The 16,088-nt window shown below is 40.6% G+C and overlaps 1 protein-coding gene across 1 annotated transcript; it reads left to right on the top strand.

The window, feature by feature from the left end:
• The first annotated feature begins 13,884 nt into the window (after positions 1-13,884).
• LOC111964376 (liver-expressed antimicrobial peptide 2) lies at positions 13,885-15,310 on the top strand. Its single transcript, XM_023988261.2, has 3 exons — positions 13,885-14,142; positions 14,261-14,427; positions 14,524-15,310. Exons 1-3 carry the CDS (start codon positions 14,074-14,076, stop codon positions 14,561-14,563), a joined length of 276 nt encoding a protein of 91 aa, XP_023844029.1. The 5' UTR covers positions 13,885-14,073; the 3' UTR covers positions 14,564-15,310.
• Positions 15,311-16,088: the final 778 nt, after the last annotated feature.

The following is a 16,088-nucleotide window of genomic DNA, read 5'->3' as shown; positions in this document are numbered from 1 at the left end:
TTCCGCATCTGCAGTGAATGGTGACAGAGCTAGAGCAGTGTTTGTCAGACCATGAGACATCCTAAAAATCTCTCTTCTCTCGTCTTCTCACAATTTTCTGTAGCGTCCGAACACAATGGTGTTTTGCTCTACGACCCCAACAAGCGTCGTCTGAAGTTGGTACAGCCGATCTGCCAACAGATCCTCAAAAAGTTCTACAGCTGCACCATTGAGAGCATCCTGACCATTTGCATCACCGCCTGGTATGGCAACTGCTCGGCATCTGACCGTAAGGCGCTGCAGAGGGTAGTGCGTATGGCCCAGTACATCACTCGGGGCAAGCTTCCTGACATCCAGGACCTATATACTAAGTGGTGTCAGGGGAAGGCCCAAAAAATTGTCAAAGACTCCAGTCAACCAAGTCATAGACTGTTCTCTCTGCTACTGCACGACGCCAAGTCTAGAACCAAAAGGCTCCTTAACAGCTTCTAACCCCAAGCCATAAGACTGCTGAACAATTAATCAAATGGCCACCTGGACAATTTACATTGACCCCCCCTCGACTAACCTGTACCCCCGCACATTGACTCGGTAAAGGTAACTCCTGTGTACAGCCTCGTTATTACTTTTTGATTTTATAAAATGTTTCACTTTCGTTTATTTAGTAAATATTTTCTTAACTTTTTAAGGCTAGGGGGCAGTATCCTGAATTCCGGATTACTGACGTGCCCAAAGTAACCTGCCTGTTACTCAGGCCCAGAAGCTAGGATATGCATATAATTGGTAGCATTGGATAGAAAACACTCTGTTTCTAAAACTGTTAAAATAATGTCTGTGAGTATAACAGAACTGATATGGCAGGCGAAAACCAGAGGAGAATCCATCCGTAACTTTTTTTTGCAAGCCTATGGGATATTCAAAAGAATTCCTCCCAGATTGCAGTTCCTATGGCTTCCACTAGACGTCAACAGTCTTTAGAAAGGGTTTCAGGCTTGTTTTTTGAAAAACGAATGAATAGTTGTAGTTTTTCCAAGGTGTCTCCATTAGAAAAGTAGTCTTTTTGCGCGCGTGATTGAGGTCCGCGCTCTTCATTATTTATCTTCCCTATTGAAAATACTATTCTTAGTCTTAAATTTGATAATTTATTTAGATATTAGAGTACCTGAGGATTAATTAGAAACTTCGTTTGACTTGTTTGGACGAACTTTACTGGTAACTTTTTTATTCGTTTGTATACATGTTGAACGAGTGGATTACTGAATCAAGCGCGCCAACTAAACTGATATTTTTGGGATATAAAGAAGGACTTCATCGAACAAACAATCATTTATTGTGTAGCTGGGACAGTTGGGATTGCAAACAGAGGAAGCTCTTCAACGGTAAGTGATTTATTTAATCGCTATTTGGGATTTTGTGAGCCTGTGCTGGTTTGGAAAAGTATTTTGGTGTGGGGCGCTGTCCTRACATAATCGCATGGTATGCTTTCGCCTTTAAGTCTTTTTGAAATCTGACAACACGGTTGGATTAACAAGAAGTTAAGCTTTTAAACGATGTAAGACACTTGTAACGGCTGTCGTCTTCCTCTTCCTCGGACGAGGAGAGGAGAGAAGGATCGGAGGACCAATACGCAGCGAGGTATGATGACATATTGAATTTATTTACAAGCGACAAACACTGACACGAACTATACTTGAAATAATCAAAATAACAAACGACGTAGACGAAACCTGAACATGGAACTTACATAAAGACACGAAAGAACTCACGAACAGGAAATAGACTACATAAAACGAACAAACCGAAAACAGCCCCGTGTGGTACACAGACACGGAAGACAATCACCCACAAACAAACAGTGTGAACAGCCAACCTATATATGGTTRTCAATCAGAGGAAAACGTCAAACACCTGTCTCTGATTGAGAACCATATAAGGCTAATTACAAGTGACCTAAACAATGAAACACAAAACATATAATGCCCACCCCAACTCACGCCCTGACCCTCTAAACATATACAAAAATAACATAAAATAGGTCAGGAACGTGACAACACTTGTATTTTCATCAATATTTAATATTACGATTTTTGTATTTTGAATTTCGCGCTCTGCAATTTCACCGGAAGTTGTCGTGGTGGGACGCTAGCGGCACACCTAGCCCAAAAAGGTTTCTATTTATTGAACTGCATTGTTGATTAAGGGTTTCTAAGAAAGCATTTCACGGTTGTATTCGGCGCATGTGACGAATAAAAATATATTTGATCTTCTGTCTGTAGCATCCCAACAGTTTGGGCTACACACTAATATGGAAGTATATGGAGACTGTTTAATGACAAAAATAAGGGGTTAAATAGATGTAAAAAAAATATACATATATTTACTGATCTTTCTTGTATCTCTCAGATAGGATAGACACTTCAGAACAAACTTCCTTTAAAAAAAATGTTTGGGGGGCTATCTATCTATTGTTTCATGTAGTGAATCTGTTATGTATGTACTGTATGTATGTACGTACTCTAGTGTGAGTATAGTGTGTGGATGAGTGTGTAGGCCTATATAGTGTTTATATACTGAATATAGTCTTGTGAGTGTGCATAGAGTCAGTGCAAGATATGGTCAATGCAGATAGTCCAGGCAACCATTTAATTTACTATTTAGTAGTCTTATTGCTAATTACCAGGCTTGTTGCTTGGAGGTAGAAGCTGTCAAGGAGCCTGTTAGTCCAAGAGCCGATGCTTCGGTACTGGACTTGGGTGGCTGAAGTCTTGGTAATTTATTGGGACTTCCTCTGATATAGAGGTCCTGGATGACAGGGAGTACAGCACCAGTGATGTACTGAGTCATCCTCACCACCCTCTGTAGCACTTTGTGTTCGAGGGCTGTGCATTTGCCATAACAAGCGGTGATGTAGCTAGTCAAGATGCTCTGGATAGTGCAGCTGAATAACTTTGAGGATCTGAGGGCCCACCCATGCCAAATCTTTTCAGACTCCTGAAGGGGAAGAGGATCTTTCGTTATCTCTTCATGACTTCATGTTATGTCTTTAGACTGGCTTACGAAAGTATTCACACCCCTTGGCATTTTTCCTATTTTGTTGCCTTACAACCTGGAATTAAAATAGATTTTTGGGGTGGTTGTATCATTTGATTTACACAACATGCCTACCATTTTGAAGATGCAAAATATGTTTTGTGAAACAAACAAGAAATAAGACAAAAAACAGAGCTTGAGCGTGCATAACTATTCACCCCCCAAAGTCAATACTTTGTAGAGCCACATTTTGCAGTAATTACAGCTGCAAGTCTCTTGGGGTATGTCTCTATAAGCTTGGCACATCTAGCCACTGGATTTTTTGCCCATTRTTCAAGGCAAAACTGCTAGAGCGCCTTCAAGTTGGATGGGTTCRACTGGTGTACAGCAATCTTTAAGTCACACCACAGATTCTCAATTATATTYACTAGGCCATTCCAAGACATTTAAATGTTTCCCCTTAAACCACTCGAATCTTGCTTTAGCAGTATGCTTGGGGTCATTGTCCTGCTGGAAGGTGAACATCCGTCCCAGTCTCAGATTTCTGGTTACCCTCAAGAATTTACCTGTATTTAGCGCCATCCATCATTCCTTCAGTTCTGACAAGTTTCCCAGTCCCTGCCGATGAAAAGCATCCCCACAGCATGATGCTTCCACCACCATGCTTCACTGTGGGGATGGTGTTCTCGGGTTGATGAGGTGTTGGGTTTGCGCCAACATAGCGTTTTCTTTGATGGCATAAAAACAAAATTTTAGTCTCATTTGACCTGAGTAGCTTCTTCCATATGCTTGGGGAGTCTCCCACATGCCTTTTGGCGAACACTAAACGTATTTGCTGATTTTTTTCTTTAAGCAATGGCTTTTTCTGGCCACTCTTCCATAAAGCCCAGCTGGGCAGCAGGGAGCCTAGTGGTTAGAGTGTTGGACTAGTAAAGGAAAAGTTGCAAAATCAAATCCCAAAGCTGACAAGGTAAAAATCTGTCGTTCTGCCCCTGAACAAGGCAGTTAACCCACTGTTCCTAGGCCGTCATTGAAAATAAGAATTTGTTCTTAACTGACTTMCCTAGTTAAATAAAGGTTAAACATTTTTGTTTTAAAGCCCAGCTCTGTGGAGTGTACAGCTTAAAGTGGTCCTATGGACAGATACTCCAATCTCCGCTGTGGAGCTTTGCAGCTCCTTCAGAGTTATCTTTGGTCTCTTTGTTGCCTCTCTGATTAATGCCCTCCTTGCCTGGTCCGTGAGTTTTGGTGGACGGCCCTCTCTTGGCAGGTTTGTTGTGGTGCCGTATTCTTTCTATTTTTTTACCCCTTTTTTTTCTCCCCAATTGGTAGTAGTTACAGTCTTGTCCCATCGCTGCAACTCCCGCACGGACTCGGGAGAGGCGAATGTCGAGAGCCATGCATCCTCTGAAACACAACCCAACCAAGCAYCACTGCTTCTTGACACAATGCACATCCAACCCGGAAGCCAGCCGCACCAATGTGTCAGAGGAAACACCGTACACCTGACGACTTGGTCAGCGTGCAGTGCGCCCGGCCCGCCACAGGAGTCGCTAGTGCGCGATGAGACAAGGATATGCCTGCCGGCCAAACCCTCCCTAACCCGGACGACGCTGGGCCAATTGTGCACCGCCCCATGGGCCTCCCGGTCGCGGCCAGCTGCGACAGAGCCTGGGCTCGAACCCAYAATCTCTGGTGGCACAGCCTTAGACCACTGCGCCACCCGGGAGGCCCTAATTCTTTCTATTTTTTAATAATGGATTTAATGGTGCTCTGTGGGATGTTCAAAGTTTCAGATATTTTTTTTATAACCTAACCCTGATCTGTACTTCTCCACAACTTTGTCCCTGACCTGTTTGGAGAGCTTCTTGGTCTTCATGGTGCCGCTTTCTTGGTGGTGCCCCTTGTTTAGTGGTGTTGCAGACTCTGGGGCCTTTCAGAACAGGTGTATATATACTGAGATCATGTGACACTCAGGTGGACTTTATTTAACAAATGATGTGACTTCTGAAGGTAATTGGTTGCACCAGATCTTATTTAGAGGCTTTATAGCAAAGGGGGTAAATACATATGCTGTCACGCCCTGACCTTAGTATTCTTTGTTTTCTTTATTATTGTAGGTGTGACAAGGGTGATATATGTTTTTGTCCTGTCTAGGGTTTTTGTATGTTTATGGGGTTGTTACTAGTCTAGGTGTTTTGTATGTCTATGGTTGCCTAGATTGGTTCTCAATTAGAGGCAGCTGTTTATCGTTGTCTCTGATTGGSAACCATATTTAGGCAGCCATATTCCTTGAGTATTTCGTGGGTGATTGTCTATGGTTAGTTGCCTGTGTCAGCACTATTATTATAGCTTCACGTTCGTTTTGTTGTTTTTGTATAGTTCGTTCAGTGTTTCTTTCTTCATTAAAGAGGATGTATTCAGGGCTTCCCGGGTGGCTCAGTGGTCTAGGACACTGCATCGCAGCGCTAGCTGCGCCACCAGAGACTCTGGGTTCGCGCCCAGGCTCTGTCGCAACCGGCCGCGACCGGGAGGTCCGTGGGGCAACGCACAGTTGTTATAGCGTCGTCCGGGTTAGGGAGGGTTTGGCCGGTAGGGATATCCTTGTCTCATCGTGCAACAGTGACTCCTGTGGCGGGCCGGGCGCAGTGTGCGCTAACCAAGGGAGCCAGGTGCACGGTGTTGCCTCCGACACATTGGTGCGGCTGGCTTCCGCGTTGGAGGTGCGCTGTGTTAAGAAGCAGTGCGGCTTGGTTGGGTTGTGTTTCGGAGGACGCATGGCTTTCGACCTTCGTCTCTCCCGAGCCCGTACGGGAGTTGTAGCGATGAGACAAGATAGTAATTACTAGCAATTGGATACCACGAAAAGGGGGATTTTTTTTTTTTTTAAATAACAAAAAAAAAAATGGATATATTCAAATCACACTGCGCTTTGGTCTCATCGCTATAACGAACGTGACATATGCACGCACCACTTTTCCATTTAACATTTATTTTGAAACATGTTATTTTTTTCATTTCACTTCACCAATTTGGACTATTTTGTGTATGTCCATTACATGAAATCCAAATAAAAATCAATTTAAATTGCAGGTTGTAATGCAACAAAATAGGAAAAAACGCCAAGGGGGATGAATACTTTTGAAAGGCTCTGTAGTGATGTGGACGCCAAGGAAACCCTACCTCTTCAAAGAGTGTCTTAAATAATCCCTCACCTCAACCCCCCCAACAAAAAAATWATTATAAAACAATAATCGGATCAACACTTGACCCCCCCCCCTTCAAGCACCGACTTTACTGATAGCTACGGACTATATTTTTTTGATACATCAAGGGGTCTTTATATTATCCTTGGTATGACCTTAAAACAATTTCATTTATCTTAGTAGTACCCCCCGGTTTAGACTCTTATGGGTTTTAATGAAGGCATGGGTAAGGCCAAAATGTCACACATTTCCCAAATGTTATTAGTTATTTTGAAATAATCGTTTTGGATACAGATTTGTAAGGTATGCCAAACATCCTTCCCCAAAATTACCCTTTATTTCAGGAAGATCCCAAAAAAGAATCACACTGTAAATATCTTTGGGCCATTCTGGTGTGTTAAATGCCCTCATGGCACGTGGCCTGGCTTAAGTGAGGGCTCAATGTGCATGTACTTTTCAGTGCACTTTGTCAGCCTCAATGGTTTCTGTCTTTATCTTGCAATTTGATGTCAGACAGCCAAGACTTGCAAACAAACAGTGAAGTGCTAGCAAAGGTCACCACCCATGGTCCCATAGAGACGACAGAGGCCTTGACTSCTATACTGTAGGATGGATCAACCTTTAAAGGGATAGTTCAAGATTTTGCCAATGAAGCCCTCTTTCTTCTACTCACCAGAGGCGGATTAACTGTGTGCAATATGAAGGAAGTTGAAGGTGGTTTCTGGAGCCATCGCTAACTAGTGTTAATGTAATGACTGGAAGTCTACAGGAGCAGTTAGCATGCAACTAGACCACGTGTCAAACTCATTCCACGGAGGGCAGAGTGTCTGCAGGTTTTTTGCTCCACCCTTATACTTGATGGATGAATTAAGGTCACTAATTAGTAAGGAACTCCCCTCACCTGGTTATCTAGGTCTTCATTGAAAGAAAAAAAGAAAAACCTGCACAAACTCGGCCCTCCGTGAAATGAGTTTGACACACCTGAGCTAGACAGACTAGACTGCTACTTCTTTAGCATCCGAATGGTCACTCTGCCCTGCTATCCACATGAAACTGAAAGGATCCAAAAGATTGTTGCTCTGCCTTGCATCATCTGAAAATTGAGTAATTTACAGTGAAAATGAAGACATTTACAGTGAAAGTTTACCCAATCAATATTGGAATAGAAGATAGCAAACTCTCCAGGTTAGATAGATAAGAATTGGGGAGAGAACTATTTCGAAATACTGACCGTGGGATGACTTGGGTGTGATGTTGCATACAGAGCAAAGAACTAACCAAAGATCATCCACAGAGGGCAAACTTCAAGCTCAGTGTGTATGTGTAATCCACACCTGATTTTTGATCATGCTGTCATATAATGGACACGTGACAGTTAAGTGATCTCCAACTATCTCATTCAATGTAACAGGAAGCTATGCATTTCAAAACTATCCCACCAATGCAGAACAAAGACCAGGATAATAATATTTTTGTATGAATAACAAACAGAATTTTGAAGGTTCAATATCCAGGTCCAGAGTTTGTAAACTCTAAAACTCTATAATATATCAAGTAAAATAATGTGTGTTAGTCCCCTTGTGGGAGCTTGTTTTTATGACTAGTGTCTTGTTAAAATGTATGAAAGAGAGGAACATTTTGTCCCGACACTGAGAACATCATGATGTTTTATTTGTTTTGTTATTTTTGTCAGGGGGGGGGTTGCAAGTACATTATTCATTTCAACGTATACGTTTATACAACATATAAGGCTGCCACTCAAAGGGAAAATAACATACGGAGTTGAAGTTCAAAAAAAAAAAAAAGTGGTCCTCCTCCCCATCAAATTGTACTGGTCACATACACGTGATTAGCAGATGTTATTGAGGGTGTAGTGAAATGCTTGTGCTTCTAGCTCCGACAGTGCAGTAATATCTAACAAATTACACAACACATACCCAATACACACAAATCTAAGTAGGAATGAATGAAGACTATATACACATGGACGAGCGATGGTCCGAGAGGGACTGGAAGGTTGGGAAACTGAGAAATACATAGAATAGTATAGAATACAGTATATACTATGAGTGAGTAATGCCAGATATGTAACCATTAGTGTCCAAGATACTGTAGAATAGTATGAAGATTATACAGTATATACAAATACAGTATATACATATGAGATGAGGAATGCAAGATATGTAAACATTAGTGTCCAAGATACTGTAGAATAGTATAGAATACAGTATATACATATGAGATGAGTAATGCAGATATGTAAACATTAATGTGTCCAAGATACTGTAGATAGTATAGAATACAGTATATACATATGAGATGAGTAATGCCAGATATGTAAACATTAGGTGTCCAAGATACTGTAGAATAGTATAGAATACAGTATATACATTGAGATGAGTAATCCAGATATGTAAACATTAAGTGTCCAAGATACTGTAGAATAGTATAGAATACAGTATATACATATGAGATGAGTAACGCCAGATATGTAAATATTATTAAAGTGACTAGTGTTCCATTCCTTAAAGTGGCCAGTGATTTCTAGTCTGTGCCTCGACACAAACCTGTCTCGGAGCTCTACGGACAATTTCTTGAACCTCATAGCTTGGTTTTTGCTCTGACACGCACCGTAACTGTGGGACCTTATATAGATCAAATCAAATCAAATGTATTTATAGCCTTCTTACATCAGCTGATATTCAAAGTGCTGTACTGAAGCCCAGCTAAAACCCCAAACAGCAAGCAATGCAGGTGTAGAAGCACGGTGGCTAAGAAAAACTCCCTAGAAAGGCCAAAACCTAGGAAGAAACCTAGAGAGGAACCAGGCTATGAGGGGTGGCCAGTCCTCTTCTGGCTGTGCCGGGTGGAGATTATAACAGAGCATGGCCAAGATGTTCAAATGTTCATAGATGACCCCAGGGTCAAGTAATAATAATCACAGTAGTTGTAGAGGGTGCAACAGGTCAGCACCTCAGGAGTAAATGTCATTTGGTTTTTCATAGCCGATCATTCAGAGTATCTCTACCGCTCCTGCTGTCTCAAGAGAGTTGAAAACAGCAGGTCTGGGACAGGTAGCACGTCCGGTGAACAGGGTCAGGGTTCCATAGCCGCAGGCAGAACAGTTGAAACTGGAGCAGCAGCACGGCCAGGTGGACTGGGGACAGCAAGGAGTCATCAGGCCAGGTAGTCCTGGGGCATGGTCCTAGGGCTCAGGTCCTCTGAGAGAGAGAAAGAAAGAGAGAAAGAGAGCATTAGAGAGAGGTGTGTGCCTTTCCAAATCATGTCCAATCAATTTAATTTACCACAGGTGGACTCCAATCAAGTTGTAGCAACATCTCAAGGATGATCAATGGAAACAGGATGCACCTGAGCTCAATTTTGGGTCTCATAGAAAAGGATCTGAATACTTAAGTAAATAAGATATTTCAAAAAAAAAATTTTTAAGAAATTTGCAACAATTTCTAAAAACCTGTTTTCGCTTTGTCATTATGGGGTATTGTGTGTAGATTGATGAGGACAAACAAATATTGAATCKATTTTAGAACAAGGCTGTAACGTAACACAATGTGGAAAACATCAACAGTCTGAATACTTTCCAAAGGCACTGTATATATACACACAATACCTTCAGAAAGTATTCACACCCCTTGACTTTTTCCACATTTTGTTGTGTTAAAGCCTGAATGTAAAATGTATTGAATCCGGATTTTGTGTRACTGGCCTACACCCATATAATGTCAAAGTGAAATTATGTTTTGGGGAATTTTTACAAATGAATAAAAAATGACAAGCTGAAGTGTCTTGTGTCAGTTAGTATCCAACCCCTTTGTTATGGCAAGCATAAATACATTCAGGAGTAAAAATGTGCAAGTCACATAAAAAGTTGCATGGACAGAATAGTGTTTAACYTGATTTTTGAATGACTACCTCATCTCATCTCCCCAKACATACCATTATCTGTAAGGTCACTCAGTCGTGCAGTGAATTTCAAACACAGATTCAACCACAAAGACCAAGGAAGTTGTCCAATGCCTCGCAAAGAAGGGCACCAATTTGTAGATGGGTAAAAAAATGTTTTAAATAAAGCAGACATTGAATATCCCTTTGAGCATGGTGAAGTTATTAATTACACTTTGGATGGTGTATCAATACACCCAGTCACTACAAAGATACAGGCGTCCTAACTCAGTTGCCGGAGAGAAAGGAAACCGCTCAGGGAATTCACCATGAGGCCAGTGGTGACTTTAAAACAATTACAGAGTTTAATGGCTGTGATAGGAGAAAACTGAGGATGGATCAACAACATTGTAGTTACTCCACAATACTAGTCTAAATGACAGAGTGAAAGAAGGAAGCCTAGACATAATACAAATATTCCAAAACATMCATCCTYTTTGCAATGAGGCACTAAAGTAAAACTGCAAAAATGTGGCAAAGAAATACAAAGCYTTATGTTTGGGGCAAATTCAACACAACACATCACTGAGTACCACTCTTCATATTTTCAAGCATGGTGGTGGCTGCATCATGTTATGGGTATGCTTYTCATCGGCAAGGACTAGGGAGTTTTTTTATGATAAAAATCAACAGAATAGAACTAAGCGTAGGCAAGATCATAGATGCAAAACTGGTACAGTCTGCTTTCCAACAGACACCGGGAGAGAAATTCTCTTTTCAGCAGCACAATAACCTAAAACACAAGGCCAAATCTACACTGGAGTGGCTTACCAAGATCCCATTGAATGTTCCTGAGTAGACTAGTTACAGTTTTGACTTTTGTCTTGAAAATCCATGGCAAGACTTGAAAATGGCTGTCTAGCAATGATCAACAACCAATTGGACAGCTTGAAGAATAAAAAAAMAATAATGTGCAAATATTGTACAATCCAGGTGTGCAAAGCTCTTAGAGACTTACCCAGAWAGACCCGCAGCTGTAATCACTGCCAAAGATGATATGATTCTAATATGTATTGAGATATTTCTGTATTTCATTTCCAATACATTAGCAAAAATGTCTAAAAACATGTTTTCACTTTGTCATTATGGGGGTATTGTGTGTAGATGGGTGAGACATTTAAAAWAAAWAWKWAWWTTGAATTCAGGCTGTAACACAAAAAATGTAGAATACATTGAAAGCACTGTACATTTAAGGAAAGTGATTCTGCCTTCTTGGTCTTTMCCTTTACACCTWTAGTTTTGTTTGGGGCTGATGAAATAGCAGACAGTTTGTACAAATGGTTCTCTATTCTATGTGCGTCCTTTTTAAACCATTCATTATTATCAGCAATATAGTTTAAATTCCTTAAACATAAATGTATCATCAATTTGTATTAAGCTTTTAGGTGCTCTATTACTAAATACAAGAAAAAAGAAGAGGGTATGTGCAACAAATGCAGTCTATAATCTTCACAATAATTCACCATGACCTGTAGGCCATGTCCTATAACAGAGGGGGACCGCCATACATTATTAAAAAAGAAAATTGAATTGTGTGATAGCCCATATGAGACTGCCCATCTATCCTAAACAGTAGTATAATAGGAATTTGTAGGGGAATAGCTTCCAATTTATATTGCCATATTTAAGCCATATAGGGATGCAATGCATTGTATCCCCACGAGGAAGCAGCCCCAGTCTGTATGACACTTCAACATAAGTGTCCATTGTTCATGAATTCGTGGTGTCATCATTGTCTAAATGGCATGGACCATAGGCAATATAATAATAACATAATAACAAAGTCCAGTGTTCAATAATAGTAATAACTGTGTTCCTTTTACCCCATTGAAGGGTTGTCCTCATCATTGTCTTATGCTGAGAGCAGCATCACAGCCATYGGCTTCGTGATTGTGKATGGACAGCATACCTGAATATTGAGCCAGTCAAATTGGGGTTAGCCTAGATCTGTCGGCTCCTCCCCTTGTGTGTTGGGCTTGATGTGTTTCTCGAAGAAGCCTCCTTGGCAGTGGAAAACATGTGTTGTATTCTGGAAGTTCAAGATGAGCTTTGCCGGGTGTATGAAGCCGCATCTCAGGGTTAGCTTGCGTTGCTGGGATCTCACCTCGTTGTAGGTCGCCCTCTGTTTCAGAAGCTCGGCACTCAGATCTGGGTAGATGCTGATAGTTTTCTTAGCACAGGTCAGAGCCTCCGATTCTGCTGCGAGGAGAAYAATTTGCTCTTTGACTTCAAAAATMTAGATTCGTACAATCATGCACCGGGATCCGTTGCAGAGAGGAKCCGTGCGGTGCGCAATGTTAATCAGCGGCATGGGACCCAGCTTCTCCTGCCCAAATAGTTACAGTGCATTCAGGAAATTATTCAGACGCCTTCACTTTTTTGTTACGTTACAGCCTTATTCTAAAATGGATTCAATKGTTTTTTGTCCCCATCAATCTACACACAATACCCCATAATGGCAAAGCAAAATCAAGTTTTTAGAAAAAAACGGAAATATCACATTTACATAAATATTCAGACCCTTTACTCAGTACTTTGCTGAAGCACCTTTGTTCGATCGGGTTCAAGTCCGGGCTCTGGCTGGGCCACTCAAGGACATTCAGAGACTTGTCCTGAAGCCACCGCTGCATTGTCTTGGCTGTGTGCTTAYGCTCGTTGTCCTGTTGGAAGGTYAACTTTCGCCCCGAGTTTCATTCCCACAGGTGAATTGTGAATGGACAGATTATGCTGCTGGACCGAAATTGACCTGCTAGTTGTTCCTTGTAATACAATGAACATCCCACACCTTAATATGGTGCTATAACTGTATGTTGACAATTATATGGAATAGCCTGCAGACTAAACTTCAACTTGAGACTCTTGTTCCCCTTGCCCAMTTTAAATATTTATTAGTGGATTTTTATTTTTGTATTGCTTGTAACTGTTTRGGGTAATGCAAGTRCTTGTGCTGTTAGGGGAATAATCTATGTGTACATGTAATAATCTTCTGCTGTATTTGTTTGTGTTATCTGTGATCGTTTTGTTTGTCTTGTGTAGTTTCTTAATCATTGTACCTAAACTGTATGTGTAAACATGTATACGCAGGGCCCAGCTGTAAAAGAGACCTTGATCTCAGTCTGTGTTCCTTGTTGAAATAAAGATATAATAATAATACTATTTGAAAATAAGCAATGCATGCCTCCGGACCCGGCTTGACTGTTGACCCTTTGTAAGACATGTTTCTTTGAATAAGAACATTTGACTGATTGAATGATTATTCAGAGCGACTTGGTTTCATCATCATTACCCTCACAACACATCTTGGCATAAATGTCAAAAGGTAAGTATTAGAAGAAGTATGCATAACATAAATAATTTGTCTGTACAAAGGTAACACGTAGAGGCCAAAATGCAATCTTTTGTTTACTTAGGTACCGAGTGCTGTCACACATGTAACGTTCATGCATTTTTTTCTATGTGCGCTCTATTGAGGTTATTAATGGACTTGTCATTATCAACAGAAGGAGTTTCCTAGAGGTGCCCAAGATATCAGCAGAGTTGATGTCATTCTGGCCATAGCTCCCAGTGCTAGGACAGTTTACAATCAGAGAGTTACTGGTCCACACTGGAGATCTTATCTTTACCATTGTCAAATATTTGACATGACATGTGTGTATGTGTGTGAGTGTGTGTATATATGTCTGTGTGTGAGCGTGTGTGTGTGTGTGTGTGTGTGTGTGTGAGAGAGAGAGAGAGATAGAGAGAGTCATAGAGTGAGAGAGCGAGAGCGAGAGCGAGAGAGAGGGATGGTATATAAGCAGAGTTCTCCAAAATAACGTTTGCTACGCTAGTTAGAAACAGACACCTAGCTGCCTGCCATCCAGCACCTTTCACCGAATTTTCCAGAGTATATCTCACCATGCACGGTCAAAACCACAGCAAAGCAACGCAAGGTGTGTGTCTGGTGGCTCTGATTCTTATGCATCAGGTAAAGCACTTTTTATCATTATTTTATCATTTTCTTTGGAGTAGTGTTGTTAAACATCTTTAACCAGTAGTGAAACTGTAATGCTAAATGTTGTTGACATATACACTTTGTATGGCAGGTGTGTGCTAGTCCAATAGGAAGCCATGATTCAAGGCTGAGTCTGCAGCAGGGCACCAAGCTACTGGAACGGAGAACCCGCATGACCCCTCTGTGGAGGTTCATGGGTACCAAGCCCACTGGGGCCTACTGCCGAGACCATTTTGAGTGCTCCACCCAAATCTGCAGGTAAGATATAGTTAACTGCCTTGGCTTTATACATTAGCAAGGATTGTTTTGTTTTCCCATTTAAYTTGATCAACTGTCACTTCTCTCCTGGTGTAGAAGGGGCCACTGTGCCCTCAATGGGGCAGTTCATTCCTAGAAGTGGAGGAGCCAGAGGTTTCTTCTCACCAATCAGAGAACATTGACTAATGTTTTAATGGAGTTGATTTACGTAACAAGCATGTCAAGAATCTTCCCAGACATGGTGAAACWTATCAGATTGCAAACAGTTTTTTTTAATGTAGGCCAGAGATGAAACATTTTGAAATTAGAGGAATGGTTTTATCAACTTGGTGTATATTGATCTCACATGTACTTGAAAGCACTTTAACTTACCATTTATAAGTATGTACTGTATAATACTACAACTCAAGAGCGTTGAAACTATTTTTATTTTATTTTGTATTTTATCCCCATTAGCTGTTGCGAAAGCAGCAGCTACTCTTCTTGGGGTCCACACAATGATCACCATTAAACATTGCCGTAAATGTCCTACATGAAGACTGACATCCTATACAACMGTGTTCAGTTGAAATGTTTAGTATGCACTGTTAACTGATAAGTGTGTACTAAAGTGAATATGAACCATTCATCCATGTGCCGTATAATACTGTACTGTAATGATTCTTGCTTACTCATGTCTAAAGTCTTTGTAGTGATTTTTATAGAAATAGTATAATGAAGAGGCAAAATGTCAGATGTATTTGAAAAAGGTAACACACCAAAGATTTGTGCATAGATATTTGCATAAGAGCGTACTGTAAAGGAATCAATGTACTGTGCCTGTCTACACTTAACGAGAGAAGACACACTTAAAGTTGCAAAAATAAAAGTACATTTCTGATCATTTTGATGTTCTTGTTAATTCATTGACTGCTCATATCTTACTGATGACACAGCACAGGTATTTCACCGTTTTGTAGCCTTTTGGTTTATTTTTATGAATAACTTCATAACTTTATATTGAACTTTATTTTATTGTTTGTGACAACTATTCGGTTGAAGATGCTGTAGTCAATTATACACTGCGGCTAGYCCTAATGCACACAGAAAATACAAACTGACTAGTCTGAGAGAAGCAGTGTAACAGACAGTGACCAGAACGCACCTTCCTAAACCCTGACATTTGCTTCCCTTTCATGTTCTCATCCGATGGTGCAACTATAACAAGTTGTAGTAAGAGTTGTTTTACTGTATCCATTTTCAAAGACCTTAGTAATCAAACTGCTGCTTCCTATACTAGACTATGGTGACATCATCTATCAAAACAAAACACAACCAAGATCTCACTTTGCGATTTAGATGTAATTTATAACAAGCCGATTCAGACAAGTACATTGGTTAAGGAAACTCACACTACTCCGTTCGACAACAGCAGCCATTACACATTCCAAAGGTACATCATGAGGTTAGAGTAACATCTTTCAGATACAAAGGCTTGACTTTAATCATTTACCTATAGAAATCAGGGCATTAAAATCACACAGTGAATWAAAAAAAAGGCTTTTTCAAATGTTAAGATCAAACAGTTTTGTTTTTAACTAATAGAAACATGTGTAGTTGTGAAGATGTGTGAAGATATTTGTAAATCTGTAGGCCTATGTATGTATATATTATAGGTACTA

The sequence above is a fragment of the Salvelinus sp. IW2-2015 genome, linkage group LG5 (genome assembly GCF_002910315.2).
Source record: "Salvelinus sp. IW2-2015 linkage group LG5, ASM291031v2, whole genome shotgun sequence".
In the NCBI taxonomy this organism is placed as follows: Eukaryota; Metazoa; Chordata; class Actinopteri; order Salmoniformes; family Salmonidae; genus Salvelinus; species Salvelinus sp. IW2-2015.
Note: the sequence above shows the minus strand (reverse complement) of the source record. Positions and strands in the feature narration are given on the sequence as shown.

Bases quoted from the DNA above. Each gene is read 5' to 3' on its own strand.
- LOC111964376 (XM_023988261.2), top strand. From the start codon at position 14,074: ATGCACGGTCAAAACCACAGCAAAGCAACGCAAGGTGTGTGTCTGGTG. The intron at 14,143-14,260 runs GTAAAGCACTTT...TTTGTATGGCAG, and splicing joins CTCTGATTCTTATGCATCAG to GTGTGTGCTAGTCCAATAGG. The intron at 14,428-14,523 runs GTAAGATATAGT...CTCCTGGTGTAG, and splicing joins TGCTCCACCCAAATCTGCAG to AAGGGGCCACTGTGCCCTCA.